This window comes from Bufo bufo, chromosome 4 (assembly GCF_905171765.1).
Source record: "Bufo bufo chromosome 4, aBufBuf1.1, whole genome shotgun sequence".
NCBI classification, from domain to species: Eukaryota; Metazoa; Chordata; class Amphibia; order Anura; family Bufonidae; genus Bufo; species Bufo bufo.
In genome coordinates, this window is record NC_053392.1 from 154,927,512 (window position 1) to 154,948,839 (window position 21,328).

The following is a 21,328-nucleotide window of genomic DNA, read 5'->3' on the forward strand; positions in this document are numbered from 1 at the left end:
TTTTTCCCATAGGAATGTATTAGTGCCGGATCCGGCATTCAAAACACCGGAATGCCGGATCCGTCCTTCCGGTATGCGCATGCGCAGACTGAAAAAAAGGTGAAAAAATAAATGCCGGATCCGTTTTTGCCGGATGACACCGGAAAGACGGATCCGGCATTTCAATGCATTTTTTCGACTGATCAGGCATTTTTAAGACTGATCAGGATCCTGATCAGTCTTACTAATGCCATCAGTTAGCATACATTTTGCCTGATCCGGCAGGCAGTTCCGGCGACGGAACTGCTTGCCGGATCTCTCTGCCGCAAGTGTGAAAGTAGCCTAACAAAGCTAGAACCAGTCCTGTACCACACATGGATCCAGAGGTCTCCACGTTCAGTGCTGTGGTAGATTTATATCAAGCTGACAGCTGAAGGGGAGTGTCTTTTCTGCTGCACCTCAGGGGGCGTGTCCATGCTCTCCCTATCACAACTCAGGAGGCAGTTGAAAAATGGAACTAAGCATGTGCGGCCATCTCAGTCAACAGGACACAGAAATAAGAAAAAAAAGCAAACAGCAGGTGGCGCTATACAGAAACATTTTATTGAATAACTCATTGGCTATACTAAATTTTCAATTACTTGTAATAACAAAAGTATTCAGATCCAGATTCTGTTTTAAAAACTGTAGAATATTTTCCGTGGTACAACCCCTTTAAAGGGTTTGCCCCATGAAAAATATTCAACAGTTTTCAAACCAGCGCCTGGATCTGAATACTTTGGTAATTGCATGTAATTAAGAATTTAGCATAGCCACTGAGTTATTCCCTGAAATCTACCTGTAAAGCGCCACCTGCTGTTTGCCCTTTTTCTAAATTCTCTGTCCAGCTCAATGAGTTTGATATACATCCCCAGTGCCATCCTTCCACTGCCACCAGCTGCAGCATAAAGGGAACAACACCTGAGAAAGTGCACATCCCCTGGGTGGCCAGCTTGAAATAAATCTAGCAGAGCAATTGTAGCAATAAATTGGCAGATCTCTGGATCCAAGTGAAGTCCAAGGCTGGTTCTAAGTTTCTTAGAAAAAGACTGTCCTAAACAGTATGATGTCTGATTTTCATTGTTTCGATTACTCATGGGATAAAACCTGTAATCACAACAGTTCGTATCCTCCATGTGACTCACAATCTAATTTTGCTATCTCAAACACACAAAGGCCAATTTCATAGGAACCCACTTGAAATCAGTTTGTCACAATTTTATCATGGACTTGATTTGAAGGTTTTCTGGGAGTAGAATATTGATGACCTATTCTGGAGATAGGTCATTAATATCAGATTTTTGGAGGTCTGACACCCAGCACCACTATTAATAAGCTGTTGGGGTTGCCAGTGTCATAAATTGTATAGTGGATGTGCTTAGCATTGCAACCCAGGACCATTCACTAGAATGGGACTAAGCTATACATAGGCCATCAGACCGATGAACTGACCTAGGAAGAGACCACAGTGCTCACTGAAGCGCCACAGTTCACAACTGATTGGCACGGGTGGCAGGAGTTGGACCCACAATGACCAGATATTGATGATATGATTTCCTTAGTCTAGGTCATCAGTATTCTGCTCCAGGAAAACCCCTTTAACCCCTTAAGGACACATGACGTATCGGTATGGCATGTTTCCCGAGTCCTTAAGGACACATGATGTACCGGTACGTCATGTGTTGTTCCGATCACTGCCGCCCGGCCGGCTGTGATCGGAACAAGGTGCCTGCTCAAATCATTGAGCAGGCACCTCGGCTAAATGCGCGGGGGGGAAGTCCCATGACCCCCCAATGTCCGCAATCGCAACAAACCGCAGGTCAATTCAGACCTGCGGTTTGTTGCGATTTCTGCAGTTTCTGATCCCCGCGGTCCCTGACCGCGGCGATCAGAAACTTTAGTGTGGCGAAAATATATATTTATCACCCCCCTGCACCTCTGAATGATTTTAGCCCGGTGGGAGGTGCAGGGGGGGTTGCGGGCGGTGCGGGAGGCGGGCGGTGCAGCAGGCGCGATCGCGATCCCCCGCCCGCCTCCCCTTCAATAATCGTTGGTGTACAGTGGGTATACCAGGGTGTCAGCACATTGCTGACACCCTGGTATAAACGGCTGACATCGGTGATGCGATGTCAGCCGTTTAACCCTTTCCATACAGCGGTCCGTACGGACCGCTGTATGGAAAAGGTTAATAGCTCAGGGAGCTCCCTCCCTCTCCGATCGGGGGGCTGCAGTGCCTTTGCAGCCCCCCGATGGGAGAGGGAGAGAGCTCCCAGACAGCCCCCCGCCAGCCCCGTCCTCACCCTTCCCCGTCTGCGAAGTTGTGGCAGACGGGGAAGGTTCCCATGGCAACAGGGCGCCGTCTCAGGCGTCCTGCTGTCCATGGTGCTGAACAGATCTGTGCTGAAGGCATAGATCTGTTCAGTGTAAGTAAAATACAGTGCAGTACCCTATATAGAGTACAGTACTGTATTATACAGACATCAGACCCACTGGATCTTCAAGAACCAACTGGGTCTGGGTAAAACAAAAAGTAAAAAAAAGTAAAAATCAAAAAACACATTTATCACTGATTAAAAATTAAAAATATAAAATTCCCTACACATGTTTGGTATCGCCGCGTCCGTAACGACCTGATCTATAAAACGGTCATGTTACTTTACCCGAACAGTGAACGCCATAAAAATAAAAAATAAAAAACTATGATGAAATTGAAATTTTGCCCACCTTACTTCCCAAAAAAAAAAGGTAAAAAGTGATCAAAAAAGTCGGATGTACGCCAAAATTGTAACCGTCATCTCATCCCGCAAAAAATGAGACCCTATTTAAGATAATCGCCCAAAAACTGAAAAAACTATGGCTCTTAGACTATGGAAACACTAAAACATCATTTTTTTTTGTTTCAAAAATGAAATCATTGTGTAAAACTTACATAAATTGAAAAAAAGGATACATATTAGGTATCGCCGCGTCCGTATAGACCGACTCTATAAAAATATCACATGACCTAACCCCTCAGGTGACCACCGTAAAAAAATATAAATAAAAACGGTGTAAAAAAAGCCATTTTTTGTCATCTTACGTCACAAAAAGTGTAATAGCAAGCGATCAAAAAGTCATATGCACCCCAAAATAGTGCAAATCAAACCATAATCTCATCCCGCAAAAAATGAGACCCTACTTAAGATAATCACCCAAAAACTGAAAAAACTATGGCTCTTAGACTATGGAGACACTAAAACTTTTTTTTTGTTTTAAAAATGAAATCATTGGGTAAAACTTACATAAATTTAAAAAATTGTATACATTTTAGGTATCGCCGTGTCCGTGACAACCTGCTCTATGAAATTACCACATGATCTAACCTGTCAGATGAATGTTGTAAATAACAAAAAAAAAAAGGTGCCAAAAAATCTATTTCTTGTTACCTTGCCGCACAAAAAGTGTAATATAGAGCAACCAAAAATCATATGTACCCTAAACTAGTACCAACAAAACTGCCACCCTATCCTGTAGTTTCTAAAATGGGGTCACTTTTCTGGAGTTTCTACTCTAGGGGTGCATCAGGGGGGCTTCAAATGGGACATGGTTTCAAAAAAACCAGTCCAGCAAAAACCTGCCTTCCAAAAACTGTATGGCATTCCTTTCCTTCTGCGCCCTGCCGTGTGCCCGTACAGCATTTTACGATCACATATGGGGTGTTTCTGTAAACTACATAATCAGGGCCATAAATAATGAGTTTGTTTGGCTGTTAACCCTTTCTTTGTAACTGGAAAAAAAATATTAAAATGGAAAATCTGCCAAAAAAGTGAAATTTTGAAATTGTATCTCTATTTTCCATGAAATCTTGTGCAACACCTAAAGGGTTAACAACGTTTGTAAAATCAGTTTTGAATACCTTGAGGGTGTAGTTTCTTAGATGGGGTCACTTTTATGGAGTTTCTACTCTAGGGGTGCATCAGGGGGGCTTCAAATGGGACATGGTGTCAAAAAAACAGTCCAGCAAAATCTGCCTTCCAAAAACCAAACGGCGCACCTTTCACTCTATGTCCCGCTGTGTGGCCGTACAGTAGTTTACGGCCACATATGGGGTGTTTCTGTAAACGGCAGAGTCAGGGCAATAAAGATACAGTCTTGTTTGGCTGTTAACCCTTGCTTTGTTAGTGGAAAAAATGGGTTAAAATGAAAAATTAGACAAAAAAATGAAATTCTCAAATTTTATCCCCATTTGCCAATAACTCTTGTGCAACACCTAAAGGGTTAACAATGTATGTAAAATCAGTTTTGAATACCTTGAGGGGTTTAGTTTCTTAGATGGGGTAACTTTAAGGGTCCATTCACACGTCCATTTTTTCTTTCCTGATCTGTTCCGTTTTTTCAGGAACAGATCTGGACCAGATCTGGACCCATTCATTTTCAATGGGCCCTGGAAAAAATCGGACAGCACAATGTGTGCTGTCCGTTTCCGTTGTTCCGTTCCGCATGTCCGAAAAAATATAAAACATACCCTATTCTTTTCCGCAAAAATCGGATCCTGGACCAATACAAAGTCAATGGATCCGCAAAAAACGGAAGACATTCGTATGTCATTACGTATGTCATCCGTTTTATGCGGATTCCGTTCCTGGAAATTAGGCTTCCTCCCCAGTATTAAATGTGACCAGTGCGGCCCCCCTCCCTCTATATTCATTGGTGGCCAGTGCGGCAGTGCGGATTCCCAGTAAGTTTTCTACAGATCAGATTTTTCACTTCGTGAAAAACTCAGATCCGACAGTATATTCTAACACAGAGGCGTTCCCATGGTGATGGGGACGCTTCTAGTTAGAATATACTGAGAACGGTGTACATGACTGCCCCCTGCTGCCTGGCAGCACCCGATCTCTTACAGGGGGCTGTGATCTGCACAATTAACCCCTCAGGTGCTGCGCCTGAGGGGTTAATTGTGCATATCATAGCCCCCTATAAGAGATCAGGGGCTGCGAGGCAGCAGGGGGCAGACCCCCCTCCCTCCCCAGTATTAAATGTGACCAGTGCGGCCTCACCTCTCCCCCCCCACATCATCGGTGGCCAGTGCGGATTCCCAGTATTAATAAATGTGACCAGTGCGGCCTCACCTCTCCCCCCCCCCCCCATCATTGGTGGCCAGTGCGGATTCCCAGTATTAATAAATGTGCCCAGTGCGGTCTCACCTCTCCCCCCCCCCATCATTGGTGGCCAGTGCGGATTCCCAGTATTAATAAATGTGCCCAGTGCGGTCTCACCTCTCCCCCCCCCAACATCGGTGGCCAGTGCGGATTCCCAGTATTAATAAATGTGCCCAGTGCAGTCTCCCCTCTCCCCCCCCCCATCATTGGTGGCCAGTGCGGATTCCCAGTATTAATAAATGTGCCCAGTGCGGTCTCACCTCTCCCCCCCCCCATCATCGGTGGCCAGTGCGGATTCCCAGTATTAATAAATGTGACCAGTGCGGCCTCACCTCTCCCCCCCCATCATTGGTGGCCAGTGCGGATTCCCAGTATTAATAAATGTGCCCAGTGCGGTCTCACCTCTCCCCCCCCCCATCATTGGTGGCCAGTGCGGATTCCCAGTATTAATAAATGTGCCCAGTGCGGTCTCACCTCTCCCCCCCCCCCCATCATTGGTGGCCAGTGCGGATTCCCAGTATTAATAAATGTGCCCAGTGCGGTCTCACCTCTCCCCCCCCCCATCATTGGTGGCCAGTGCGGATTCCTAGTATTAATAAATGTGCCCACTGCGGTCTCACCTCTTCCCCCCCATCATTGGTGGCAGCAGAGAGTTCCGATCGGAGTCCCAGTTTAAATCGCTGGGGCTCCGATCGGTTACCATGGCAGCCAAGACGCTATTGCAGTCTTGGCTGCCATGGTTACTTAGCAATAAATACAAGCATTATACTTACCTGCGACTGCGAGCTGCGATGTGTGTCCGGCCGGGAGCTCCTCCTACTGGTAAGTGACAGGTCTGTGCTAAAAGCAATGCGCCGCACAGACCTTTCACTTACCAGTAGGAGGAGCTCCCGGCCGGTCAGACATCGCAGCTCGCAGTCGCAGGTAAGTATAATGCTTGTATTTATTGCTAAGTAACCATGGCAGCCAAGACTGCAATAGCGTCTTGGCTGCCATGGTAACCGATCGGAGCCCCAGCGATTTAAACTGGGACTCCGATCGGAACTCTCCGCTGCCACCAATGATGGGGGGGGGAAGAGGTGAGACCGCACTGGGCACATTTATTAATACTGGGAATCCGCACTGGCCACCAATGATGGGGGGGGGGGGGAAGAGGTGAGGCCGCACTGGTCACATCCGCACTGGCCACCAATGAATATAGAGGGGGGGGGGCCGCACTAGTCACATTTAATACAGGGGAGGGAGGGGGTCTGCCCCCTCTTGCCTGGCAGCACCTGATCTCTCACAGGGGGCTATGATTCGCACAATAATTGTGCGGATCACAGCCCCCTGTAAGAGATTGGGTGCTGCCAGGCAGCAGGGGGAAGTCATGTACACCGTTCTCAGTATATTCTAACTAGAAGCGTCCCCATCACCATGGGAACGCCTCTGTGTTAGAATATACTGTCGGATTAGAGTTTTCACATGTTTCCGTTTTTTGCGGATCCGCAAAAACGAATGACATACGGAAACATTTTTAGGAACAACGGATCCGCAAAAAACGGACCGAAAATCGGGATGTAGAAAAATACGGACGTGTGAATGTAGCCTAAGGGAGTTTCTCCTCTAGGGGTGCATCAGGGGGCTTCAAATGGGACATGGTGTAAATAAACCAGTCCATAAAAATCTGGCTTCCAAGAACCAAACGGCGCACCTTTCACTCTACGCTCCGCTGTGTGGCCGTACAGTAGTGTACGGCCACATATTGGGTGTTTCTGTAAACGGCAGAGTCAGGGCAATAAAGATACATTCTTGTTTGGCTGTTAACCCTTGCTTTGTTAGTGGAAAAAATGGGTTAAAATGAAAAATTAGACAAAAAAATGAAATTCTCAAATTTCCTCCCCATTTGCCAATAACTCTTGTGCAACACCTAAAGGGTTAACAACATATGCAAAATCAGTTTTGAGGGGTGTAGTTTGTTAGATGGGGTCATTTTTGGGTGGTTTCTATTATGTAAGCCTCGCAAAGTGACTTGAGACCTGAACTGGTCCCTAAAAATTGAGTTTTTGTAAATTTCAGAAAAATTTCAAGATTTGCTTCTAAACTTCTAAGCCTTATAACATCCCCAAAAAATAAAATATTATTCCCAAAATAATTCAAACATGAAGTAGACATATGGGGAATGTAAAGTCATCACAATTTTTGGGGGTATTACTATGTATTACAGAAGTAGAGAAACTGAAACTTTGAAATTTGCAAATTTTTCAAAATTTTTGGTAAATTAGGTATTTTTTTGTGCAAAGAAAAATAATTTTTTTGACTTCATTTTACCAGTGTCATGAAGTACAATATGTGACGAAAAAACAATCTCAGAATGGCCTGGATAAGTCAAAGCGTTTTAAAGTTATTAGCACTTACAGGGAGTGCAGAATTATTAGGCAAGTTGTATTTTTGAGGATTAATTTTATTATTGAACAACAACCATGTTCTCAATGAACCCAAAAAACTCATTAATATCAAAGCTGAATATTTTTGGAAGTAGTTTTTAGTTTGTTTTTAGTTTTAGCTATTTTAAGGGGATATCTGTGTGTGCAGGTGACTATTACTGTGCATAATTATTAGGCAACTTAACAAAAAACAAATATATACCCATTTCAATTATTTATTTTTACCAGTGAAACCAATATAACATCTCAACATTCACAAATATACATTTCTGACATTCAAAAACAAAACAAAAACAAATCAGTGACCAATATAGCCACCTTTCTTTGCAAGGACACTCAAAAGCCTGCCATCCATGGATTCTGTCAGTGTTTTGATCTGTTCACCATCAACATTGCGTGCAGCAGCAACCACAGCCTCCCAGACACTGTTCAGAGAGGTGTACTGTTTTCCCTCCTTGTAAATCTCACATTTGATGATGGACCACAGGTTCTCAATGGGGTTCAGATCAGGTGAACAAGGAGGCCATGTCATTAGATTTTCTTCTTTTATACCCTTTCTTGCCAGCCACGCTGTGGAGTACTTGGACGCATGTGATGGAGCATTGTCCTGCATGAAAATCATGTTTTTCTTGATGGATGCAGACTTCTTCCTGTACCACTGCTTGAAGAAGGTGTCTTCCAGAAACTGGCAGTAGGACTGGGAGTTGAGCTTGACTCCATCCTCAACCCGAAAAGGCCCCACAAGCTCATCTTTGATGATACCAGCCCAAACCAGTACTCCACCTCCACCTTGCTGGCGTCTGAGTCGGACTGGAGCTCTCTGCCCTTTACCAATCCAGCCACGGGCCCATCCATCTGGCCCATCAAGACTCACTCTAATTTCATCAGTCCATAAAACCTTAGAAAAATCAGTCTTGAGATATTTCTTGGCCCAGTCTTGACGTTTCAGCTTGTGTGTCTTGTTCAGTGGTGGTCGTCTTTCAGCCTTTCTTACCTTGGCCATGTCTCTGAGTATTGCACACCTTGTGCTTTTGGGCACTCCAGTGATGTTGCAGCTCTGAAATATGGCCAAACTGGTGGCAAGTGGCATCTTGGCAGCTGCACGCTTGACTTTTCTCAGTTCATGGGCAGTTATTTTGCGCCTTGGTTTTTCCACACGCTTCTTGCGACCCTGTTGACTATTTTGAATGAAACGCTTGATTGTTCGATGATCACGCTTCAGAAGCTTTGCAATTTTAAGAGTGCTGAATCCCTCTGCAAGATATCTCACTATTTTTGACTTTTCTGAGCCTGTCAAGTCCTTCTTTTGACCCATTTTGCCAAAGGAAAGGAAGTTGCCTAATAATTATACACACCTAATATAGGGTGTTGATGTCATTAGACCACAACCCTTCTCATTACAGAGATGCACATCACCTAATATGCTTAATTGGTAGTAGGCTTTCGAGCCTATACAGCTTGGAGTAAGACAACATGCATAAAGAGGATGATGTGGTCAAAATACTCATTTGCCTAATAATTCTGCACTCCCTGTAAAGTGACACTGGTCAGATTTGCAAAAAATGGCCTGGTCCTAAGGTGAAAAAAGGCTGTGTCCTTAAGGGGTTAAGGAAAACCATGATCCTTTTGAGAAAATTACAAAACAAAATCTCCTGTCAATTTGTAATACATTCTATTAAATCATTTCAATTTGTGGAAATAACAGCATTCCCACACTTTCCCCTCAGTATCAACTGTGACTTTTCAGAAGAGGATTTGATTTCTGATCTTAGGGGGAAAACACCTTTGAGGGGGGTTTTGTTCCCCATGAAATTTAAATAAAAAATCAGCTGACAATGGTATAAAATAACAAAAGGAGTAATAATCGCCTTATCAATCCCATGTTGATGCATCCCTGGGCCCCATGCCAGTCTTTGTTTACAAGGCTTTAGTGATAATGTGTCAACGTGTGACCATTACAGCCAATCACCTGCTGTAACTGTGGCATGCTGACACCACTGTCAGGTTTCTGCATGTAGTCTTTGAAGCCAAGATCAGGAGTGGATCATAAAAGGAGAAAAAGAACACAGGACAAAAATGACTTTTTTTTTTTTTTTTATTCACATCTGATTTTGGCTTCCAAAATTGTGTGCAGAAACCTGACCATGTGGCCGTACCCTTAATTGTGAGACCACTGCAGGACACTGATATCTGTACTGAATATTCTTGCTTTGACTGAGAAGATGAAGTAATAAATATCTCTTCTACTTTCTTTTTTATTCTGCAGGTGAAAACATTAAATGAAAAATCAATCATTGGGAGGATTTCCAAATACTGGTCTGGATTTGTAAATGACGTGTTCACTAATGCTGATAACTTTGGAATAGAATTTCCAGCAGACCTTGATGTGAAGCTGAAAGCTGCTTTGATTGGCACCTGCTTTCTTATTGTAAGTACAGTAAATGCGCCTGTTATACATTGTAGAGCCGAATAATTAGCTGGGCTCCCATGGATATCTGTATTTAATTAAGCCTTCTGATCATGCTTTCAGAGCAATTCTTACAGTCTCCCAGCTGACTGAGAGGGAGGGAAAGTCTAGGGGGTGGAAAAGCATTACTTTATCCACAGTGGCACAGTGCTTATCATTGTTCTCTTGCAGTGCCTGAGCATTTGGTTCAAATCCACACAGAGGCTACAAGGTTCACACACGTAGCACTCTCCTAATGTTTGCAAGGGGTCCCCATCAAGGGTTCTGTTTTCCTCCCTCCATTCAACTTCATACTGGTAGGTTAATTGGCTTCTAACTAGATAAAGAGGTATTCCGATTTAATTAATTTATCCTTTAACTTTATCAAAACATTTATTAATTCGGTCATATTAGCACAACTTTATATAACGCATTACAGAAAATGGTTATTAGATCACAACAACAGACATTCACTTAATGGGTATTCCAGTTATATTGTAATCTCCTATCCACTACTGGGACCCCCACTGATCACGATAACAAGGGCCCAGTACCCCGTTGAGCCCCCAGAAATTAATGTAGTGGCTGGTCAGACATGTGAGCAACCTTGGATGTTACCACTAGACACCAGGAGCCGGGATCAGGAACAAGCATTGGATAAAACCAGGAGATATCAAAAGCAGAGACGTATTATTAGGCATCCAAGGGCTAGTTTCTGGGGAGTCGCGGGACAATGCAGAATAGGTCACCCAAATCTCCTAACACGGCCATAGGTCCCCCCTGAATTCCACTACATCGCTGTCCTCAGGATGGCACTGCAGTTGAAAACTACGATGGGGCACCAGAACTGATGTGATGGTCCCTTGCCCGACCATTCACCCTCATAGGCCTAAAGACCTATTCAGAAGTAAATCCAGGCTGGCACCAGTGTCTCAGGTCGTAGGCTGGAAGAAGCCTGTGGCCTGTATTGCGGGGTGTATTAATTTTTTTTCCCTTCGTACGCTATGGGGACATTACTGGGAAGTCCACTGTGGGGAAATTAACTTGAGGCGCTATTGTGGGGGACATTACTGGTGAGGCCACGGTGGGGGACATTACTAGCAAGGCAGCTGTAGGGAACATTACTGGGGGAGCCATTTTTAGGACATTGCTGGGGAGGCCGCCTCAGGGGACATTACTGGTTAGGCCACTGTGGAGGACATTAGTAATCAGGTCATTGTGAGGAACATTACTGGGGAGATCACTGTGGGGGACATTACCGAGAAGGCCACTTTGGGGAACATTATTGAGGAGGCGGGTGGGAGGAACATTATCAGAGAGGCTGCTGTGGGGGACATTACTTGCAGAACTATAGGGCGCATTACTGGGGGAATTTTGAATACTGGGAACTTTTAATACTAAGGCACTATAGAGGGCATAACTGGGAGCATTTTTAATAATAGGGTACTATAAGGGGCATCACTGGGGACATTTTTAGTAATGGGGAACAATAGGGGACATTACTGGGGCACTATAGGGGCATTAATGGAGGCAATGGAGACATTTTAATACTAGGTCACTATAAGGGAATTTTTAGTACTGGGGAATTGTTAATACCTGAGGCAAAATTGGGAGTCTTATTTTTGCTGGAGACATTATAGGGATATTTTAAATACTGGTGGACACTAGTGTTGAGCGAATCAAAGTATCTGAAGTGGATTTAGATACGGGAAAATTAGATTTGCCGCGGAGCAAAATTTCCTCATGCTTCATGATAATAAATACATTTTCCCTGAAATGGCGGTTAGAAAAAAATATTATACTGACCTCATCCATCTGAGAGCGAAGATGCTGCTGCGGCCATCTTGTTTGAAGATCCCACGCAAAATCTTGTGCTCGGTGATGTATGATCTTCAAGCAAGATGGCTGCGGTGGCCTATTCGCTCTCAAATGGATAAGGTAAGTACAATAATTATTTTTTTTTTTAACTGATCATCCCTTGAAAGGCATTATAATATTCATCTCAGGTGCCACGATCAATGCGGCATCTGAGGGTTTCGTAGGGGGGGGACTGGCACAATTATTGCAAGCAATGAGCCACGAAGCAAATTTATTTTGTAAAATTCAGAGGAGCAGCCGAATCAAATTTTTAAGAACTTCGCTCATCTATAATGGACACTATATGGGCATTATTACTGGGTTACAACAGGGGGTATTGCTGGAGGACCTATAGGGGTATTTTTATTACTAGGGGAGTTTTACAGAACATTACTAGGGGAACTATACAGTATCTCACAAAAGTGAGTACACCCCTTCCATATTTGTGAATATTTTATTTCTTTTCATGGGACAACACTGAAGATATGACACTTTGATACAATGTAAAGTAGTCAGTGTACAGCTTGTATGACAGTGTAAATTTGGTGTGCCCTCAAAGTAACTTAACACACAGCCATTAATGTCTAAACCGCTGGCAACAAAAGTGAGCCATATGAAACAGCAGGCATCCATTGGCTATAGCGCTTGCTCCGCTCCAAATCGGGCACCATCTTTAAAGACCCATCTCCCATACATGTACGGCAGATATCAGAAATGGATTAAAGGAGTTGTCCACCTTTTAGTGATGGCCTATCCTCTGACACCCTGCACCTCTCCAGTGCTGGAGCTATTGCCAGGTGATTATCAGGGGTACTTGGAGTCAGCCCACCACTGTTCGGCTATTGACAGCCTATCCTGGCCTGGATAGGCCATCTGTAATGACCGGCGTCACGCAAAGGGAGGGAAATGGGAAGGCCCTGTCCAAGGGAGAGGGAAAGATGGTGACCCCTGACTCACCTTGCGGCTGGCACCTGACTGCCCTGACGTCCCTAGACGGGTTCCTCACCCGTACGCCGATCACGTGCCTAAACCCTGGCTTTCCCTAAGATGAGCCCCATGTAGTGAACGGGGCGGTGGGATCACTAGTCCGCACCACTGACACTAAGAGGAAAACACAAAGGAGAGGACAGACAATACAGACAAACACATAATCCCAGGTGGGCGACAACAGCAGACCACCAAGGCCCAACAGGGATCCGGAGGGTAACGTTCTGGAACAACAACCAGGGAACACAGCCAGACAGCTCCAGTGGGTCAGTATAGAAGTCCAGGCAGGAAGCTCTATATCTGGCAACCAGACAAGTGAGAGATGGGAATATAAGGAGGTTGGGATTGCTGGACAAGAAACAGCTGAGGAGGAGAAGCTACGGATCCCTGAGTGAGCCAAAAAGGATTGCAAGGCAAACCCAGAAAGCTACCATTAAGAAACAGCACTGTCTTTAGACATAGAGCGCGCAGCCACCCGCTGCGACTTCCTGACCCCGGGTATAACGGAGTCAGGCGTGGCTCTTGACACCCTCGTGACACCATCACTTAATAATAGGTGGACAACCCCATTAAGGTTGAGATCCATGCTGTGAAGCGAGAGTGCCATTCACTGTTATTTGTTGTCAACAGGAGTAGTTTATGTTTAAAATGTATTGCTGGGTCCCTGAACAAATTTGAAAGTTAATACAACATTCTCAGTTTATTTAGGCACAGACTTCTGCGACTTCTCCCCCCTCACACCAGATCTAAGATTGTGGGCGTGGCATGGGTGGGGAAGGAGACAGGCTGCCATTCCCATCTCACTCATCATTTTCTACTCCTGGTTTAGGCGTAGAAAATGGTCTAAATGGAAGACAGCTTGGAAGCTATCTTACATTTAGAACTGGCACTGGATGCGCTGAAGTTATGGAGAGTCCTGCGCCTCTTCATAACTCCGGCGTATCCACCGCCAGCTATGGGCCTTTATTAAGACCGGAGTCTAAAACGCTGGTCTTAATAAATGTGCCCCTAAAACTTGGGCTACACTGAGACTATTTGTAGTGCTACTGAGGTTAACTATTGAGCTTGACTGTCTTCCAAAGCAATATATTGAGGCAGATTTATTAATAATGTAAAAGATTTAGAAAGAGTAAACTTAGTGTAAAGATGTGGCAGATTTATAACAGTAGCTGATACTTGATGATAAATATGGTGCACTGTTAGAGATTTAAAAAAATGGTGTACCATTAGATATAAAAATGGTGCACTCAGATATAAAAATATGGCACACTTAGATATAAAATCTGGTGCACTTTTAGGCAGTCTAGTCTAAGCTGAAACCACCTTAAAATAGAATTTTTCACCAAAATTCTATTGACATTTTGGCACACATTGGCACAACTTAGACCATGCTCTCTCCCATAGAGCACATCCACTTTCTGCAGAGTCATGCCTCCTGTCAAACATGGTGGAAAATCATCTAAAACCTTAATAGAATTGGTTAAAGGAATATGCTTCAGAATTCTGACTCAATTTGAGGCACAATTCTAGGGAAAAAGAAGAACCAGGACTTCTTTGTACAGGCGCTGTCTCAGGAGCAAGAGTCTATAAGCTGTAAACAGGTTATACTCTTGTTTATTAGTAAATTTATTTAAAACACACTGTTCTGGTGCATTTGTAATAGTAAACTGCCCTATTGAGCTATACAGTGAGGAACAGAAGTATTTGAACACCCTGCGATTTTGCAAGTTCTCCCACTTAGAAATCATGGAGGGGTCTGAAATTCACATTGTAGGTGCATTCCCACTCTGAGAGACAGAATTTAAAAACAAAAATTCTGAAAATCACATTGTATGATTTTTAAAGAATTTATTTGTCTTGCACTGCTGAACATAAGTATTTGAACACCTGAGAAAAAGCAAGAATTCTGGCTCTCAAAGACCTGTTACTGTGCCTTTAAAAAGTCCAACTCTACTCCACTCATTTATCTAACTTAGTAGCACCTGTCTGAGCTCTTTAAAGACACCTGTCCACATAATTGTTGACCTCCACAAGGCTGGAAAGGGCTACGGGGCAATTGCCAAGCAGCTTGGTGAAACTAGATCAACTGTTGGAGCAATCGTTAGAAAATGGAAAATATTTTTCATTAGACCTTAGATCAGACCAGCAATCAGACCCCCAATGTTAATCAGACCTCAGCTCACAGCCCGAATCAGACCCCCAATGCTAATAAGACGCTCAATCAGACTTCAGATCAGACCCCCAATGTTAATAAGACCTCAGCTCAGACCCCAATGTGAATGACCTCAGATCAGACCTCCATGCCTAAGGTCAGACCCCCATGCCAAAGATCAGACGCCCATGCCCCAGAGCAAAAACATCTACCTTAATTTCCTAAAACACAATAACCTAAAGCATCATTCATAAAAAGAAAAAGTAGGACAGATCAGAATAAAAAATATGTTCTTTATTTGCTTAATCTACTTCTTAGCCACTAGATGGCAGTCTTTGAACAATAGGTACCCACTGATAGCACTTCATAAGATGTGATGTCAAGGATTTTGTGAAAAATCTGTTATTCTTTATTTCTACAGATCTACTGTTATTTGAAATATATTCAATTACATATAATAATTAGTGATGAGCGAAGCAAGCTTCAGATGTTACATCCGATCCATCTCCGTACAGTATTAAAATGTACTGTACATAGATCCATCTCCGTACAGTATTAAAATGTATGGGCTCCGATGACATCGGTACTGAAGTCATTCAACTAAGTCACGCGCGACTTCGCAGATAACTAACTTCGGCTCATCGGAGCCCATACATTTTAATACTGTACAGAGACGGATCTATGTACAGTATTAATCCAAAGTTTTGAATGTAGCAACTTTGGATGTAGCATCCGAAGCTCGCTTCACTTATCACTAATGATAATCTTTATTTATATAGCACCAACATATTCTGCAGCGCTTTACAATCAGGGGGCATATGTACAAACCGAGTCATAAATAATAGTGTTGAGCGAGCATGCCTGGCTGAACACCAGTTCGGCTCGAGCATTGTGATGCTCGGCACATCGCAGTGTTCAGCCGAATACCTTGTGTTCTCGAGCTCGATGCTCGAGTCAGTGTATTTAAGTCCAATTTAGCCTCTATTTCTGAAAAGTTTCTGCCGGGATTTGAACTTACAACTTTCTACATTAGAGGCAGGGACTTTAACCCTCCTCTTATGTTAGCTTTCTGTTACTATCCATGATGTTAACGGGTCGGTTTTGACCCATGTCTTAAATCAGCCATAAAATACCCTCTGAACAATTATTTATCCTCCAATTTGTTTCTTACCTCTTGGTTACCTTGTTAGGCTTCTTTATCCTTGAAAAGATTGGTTTTAATATTTTTGGTGTGACCCCTTAGACCTTTCTTTTGATAGCATACCTCTCATTTTCAAATTTAAAAAAAATGGTAAAATAAACCTCAATAGAATATTTACTTTATTTAGAGAAGCAGACAAGCAGGCAAAGAGATCGGCCCCTCCCTAACTACAGCTCACAGGGTTGAGAGGTGATTGGCTGTCAGTGTTACTAAGCAGAGAGAGTGTTTAGGATTTCAGTTTTGGCACTTATTAGTGTCCTATAATCCTATATTATAACTGGGTCAGAATTGACCCTAACACCATAAACATCTTAATTTTCACCACAGTATTTTATAATTTAGTGAAAAGGATTCTTTTTCTATTACATTGTTTAAATAGAGGTTCCTGACAAAGTAAAAAAATCTTGATGCAATAAACAAATTTATGTGATACTTATAGACATTCAAAACCTGAAAACGGGTCGGTTCTGACCCTAAAATAAGAGGAGGGTTAACCACTCAGCTATAAAGCTGAATGATAAACTGTGTCAGAAAAACCTCATAGTAGTTTATCATGTAGTAAGTATTCCAATACAGCAGAAGTATCATTTCATATTTCACTGTAGGTTAACATGTAGCTGTATAGCGTAGTGGTTAAGATTATTGGCTCTAATGTAGAAGGTTGTGAGTTCAAATCCTGGCAGAAATAAGAGTTAATATATTATAATATATGTAAATATATTATAGGTAAAAACATCAGTAGTAGTTTCCCCCATAATATGCATTCATATACAGTGGATATAAAAAGTATACACACCCTGTTAAAATGTCAGGTTTCTGTGATGTAAAAAAATGAGACAAAGATACTGTAAATAATTTCAGAACTTTAATGTGACCTATAAACTGTACAACTCAATTGAAAAACAAACTGAAATCTTTTAGTTATAGGGAAGAAAAAATATAAAAATAAAATAATATGGTTGCATAAGTGTGCACACCCTTAAACTAATACTTTGTTGAAGCACCTTTTGATTTTATTACAGCACTCAGTCTTTTTGTGTATGAGTCTATCAGCATGGCACATTTTGACTTGGCAAGATTTGCCCACTCTTCTTTGCAAAAACACTCCAAATCTGTCAGATTGCGAGGGCATCTCCTGTGCACAGCCCTCTTCAGATCATCCCACAGATTTTCAATCGGATTCAGGCCTGGGCTCTGGCTGGGTGATTCCAAAACCTTAATCTTCTTCTGGTGAAGCCATTCTTATGTTGATTCAGATGTATGCTTTGGGTCGTTGTCATGCTGAAAGATGAAGTTCCTCTTCATGTTCAGCTTTCTAGCAGAAGCCTGAAGGTTTTGGCCAATATTGACTGGTATTTGGAACTGTTCATAATTCCCTCTAGCTTAACTAAGGCCCCAGTTCCAGCTGAAGAAAAACAGCCCCAAAGCATGATGCTGCCACCACCATGCTTCACTGTGGGTATGGTGTTCTTTTGGTGATGTGCAGTGTTGTTTTTGCGCCAAACATATCTTTTGGAATTATGGCCGAATAGTTCAACCTTGGTTTTATCAGACCATAACACCTTTTCCCACATGCTTTTGGGAGACTTCAGATGTGTTTTTGCAAAATGTAGCTAGCCTGGCTTGGATTTTTTTCTTCGTAAGAAAAGGCTTTCGTCTTGCCACTTTACCCCATAGCCCAGACCTATGAAGAATACGGGAGATTGTTGTCACATGTACCACACAGCCAGTACTTGCCAGATATTCCTGCAGCTCCTTTCATGTTGCTGTAGGCCTCTTGGCAGCCTCCTAGACCAATTTTCTTCTCGTCTTTTCATCAATTTTGGAGGGACATCCAGTTCTCAGTAATGTCACTGTTGTGCCATATTTTCTGCACTTGATGATGACTGTCTTCACTGTGTTCCATGGTATATCTTAAGCCTTGGAAATTCTTTTGTACCCTTCTCCTGACCGATACCTTTTAACAATGAGATCCCTCTGATGCTTTGGAAGCTCTCTGTGGACCATGGCTTTTGCTGTGGGATGCGACTAAGAAAATTTCAGGAAAGACCAACAAGAGCAGCTGAACTTTATTTGGAATTAATCAGAGGCACTTTAAATGATGGCAGGTGTATGCTGACTCCGATTTAAAATGATTTTGAATGTGATTGCTTAATTCTGAACACAGCTACATCCCCAGTTATAAGAGGGTGTGCACACTTATGCAACCACTTTATTTTAGTATTTTTTTGTTTTCTTCCCTCCACCTAAAAGATTTAAGTTTGTTTTTCAATTGATTGGTTCAGTTTATAGGTCACATTACAGGTGGAAAAAGTTCTGAAATGATTTATCTATGTCTAATTTTTTACAGCACAAAACCCTGACATTTTAACAGGGGTGTGTAGACTTTTTATATTCACTGTATATCATAAGTATGTTAATCTGCACTGAAATATGAAATTATATTTCTGCTGTATAGGAATACTTACTACACGACAAACTACTATGAGGTTTTTCTGACATAGTTTATTTTTCATCTTTATAGCTGAGTGGTTAAAGTCTTTGCCTCTAATGTTGAAGGTTGTGAGTTCAAATTCTGGCAGAAACTTTTCAGAAATAGAGGCTAAATTAGATTTAAATACACTGGGTGTCCCCAAGCACTGACTCCATATATAGACATAGCTATATATGGAGTCACAGCAGGGACTCCTAAGATGCAGACTCACACTGGGGGATTCCCTCACTGTACAGTGATCTTCTGCATAGACCTTAGTGGGACCTGGCAACCTCCCCTTTTCAGAGCAGGGGGTGCCTGGTTTAATGCTCGGTTTCTCCCATTGACTTACATTGTGCTCAGGTGCTCTGTAGAGCACACGAGCATCGCAAAGTGTTCTACTCGAGCACCCGAGCACTTTGGTGCTCGATCAACATTAATAAATAACATACAGTAGCAGCAAACAGGTCAACAATTAAGACAAGAGGAATGATGGCCCAAGAGCTTACAATCTATGAGAAGATAGAGGTGATACAAAAGGTAACAAGGGCACGTTTTGTACAATGGTCCAGCTATCTTAATAGGGGAGTACATATTAGGCTGCATGAGCCAGTCTCCAGCCGATATCTGTAGTGCTTCTGAGTGCATGGGGTGTGGTGGACACTGATGGATGATGGATCAGGTTCAGAAGAATTATGCTGAAAGGTAGTGTGGGGGAACAGGGAATGGAGGAGAGTTAGATCAGGGGATGTGATAGGCTAACCTAAAAATATGTGTTTTTAGAGAGTGCATAAAACTGTGGATCTTGTGAATTAACCTAATTGCTTAGGGTAGGGAGAGAACTGGTGCAACTCAGGAAAAGTCTTTGAGACTGAGTGAGGTTCGGATTATGGTGGATGTCATTCGTATGTCATTGGCTAAACGGAAAGCATGAGTAGGATGGCAGAAAAAAATGAGGGAAGAGATGTAGGGGTGCAGCACTGTGGAGAGCATTGTGGGTGAGAATGAGGACTTTGAATTCTGTATTGTATCGGCAACCACTGCAATGTCTGGCACAGGGCGGAGGCATCGGAGTAGCAGTTAGACAGATAGATGAGCCTGGTTTCTGCATTCAGGATAGATTGGAGAGGAGAAAGTCTGGGGCTAATTAGTAATGATTTACAGTAATCAAGATAGGAATGGATCAGGGCAACAATGAGAGTTTTTGTTGTTTCCACAGTAAGAAAGGGGCAGATTCCAGAGATGTTTTTGAGGTACATGAGAGTGGTATGAGAGGGCAAGCAATTGAATATAGGGAGTAATGGAAAAATCTGTGTCAAACATAACACTGAGACAGTGGGTGTGCTGCTGAGACATGATGGTAGTGGTAGATGGTAGGTTAATAGATGGAGAAAACACCAGTAGTTCCATTTTTGAAAGATTCCATTTCAGATAGAGAGGACATGATGTTAGAGACAGCAGAGAGACAGTCACTGGTGTTCTGTAGTACAGCAGGGGTGATGTCACAGGTTGAAGTGTATAGCTGGGTGTCATCACCATAAATATGGTACTGAAAACCAAATCTACTGATAGTCTGTCCAATAGGGGCTGTGTGGAGAGAAAAAAGAAGAGGACCTAGGAGTGAACCCTGAGGAACTCCAACAGCAAAAGGGAGAAGAGGGGAAGTAGAGCCAGCAAATGACATAATCAAATTGGGTCTACTTAAGTACACAGAGACGTAAATTAATTAACACTTTAAAAGCCCATTAAGAAAAGTGATGTGCTGTAAAATAGACAGGATATGGGCTGAACACTGGCCCATTATAGTCAAAGAGCAGATGGACTTGTCCAGTTTTCCACACATATCATCAGTTCATACAAAGAAAATGGAAACCTGCTCTATCTTGGTTCAATTTACTTGTTAACTTTACCCAATAAAGTGAATGGGTCTGCAAGAAACCTATAGACGCTATGTGTGGTACATTAAAAATCATCCATTTTGAGCATCCAGAACACTGTGGGTGCTGTCACACAGCACAGTTGGGATGGAGTTACTGCAGTTAACCCTTACACGCACCACAACGTAACTGCACCCGATGAGCCGCTCCATATGTGGCAAGTGCTGGCTCAGGTGCTGGCTGTGTAATACAGCCAGCATCTGGCCGCAGTGCCTGGGATTGGAGATGACGCCGATCCTGGTCATATAACCCCTCAGATGCCACATCAATAGCAACCGCGGCATCTAAGGGGTTAGACCAAGGGAGGAGGCTCCCTCCACACTTCTATAAGAGCCCTCTTAGCTAAATTGAGGGTCTCCGATCCATTGTTATGACAGCCTGGGGGCCTAGTGAAAGCTTCCAGGGGTGTCATAGCAAGCTGCCTAAAAATCTGTACCCAACTTACGTCCTGATGCAGTGAGACACAGGGAAGTGTGCAGAGGATGGAAGTGGCGCTCCCTAAGGCCATGCAGTGACTGGAGGGTGGACACTTTCTTCCCTCAGGGCACACTCTGGTCTTGGGGCTCCTTCCTGGTGGTAGTCAGGGTTCCCTTGATGGTGAACAATTGTCAGGGTACAAGGCAGGAGGGCACAGGCAGGTGGATGGCAATAACCAGGCCTGTTGGTTGCAATAAATAAAGTCTTTCTTTA

At 43.1% G+C, this 21,328-nt stretch overlaps 1 protein-coding gene across 1 annotated transcript in view; it reads left to right on the top strand.

The window, feature by feature from the left end:
- PLSCR5 (phospholipid scramblase family member 5) overlaps nt 1-21,328 on the top strand; it is a 142,305-nt gene that overhangs the window by 69,870 nt on the left and 51,107 nt on the right. Inside the window, exon 6 of the mRNA XM_040429945.1 lies at nt 9,852-10,013. Coding sequence (XP_040285879.1) covers nt 9,852-10,013 — 162 coding nt within the window. The remainder of the gene's footprint in view (nt 1-9,851; nt 10,014-21,328) is intronic.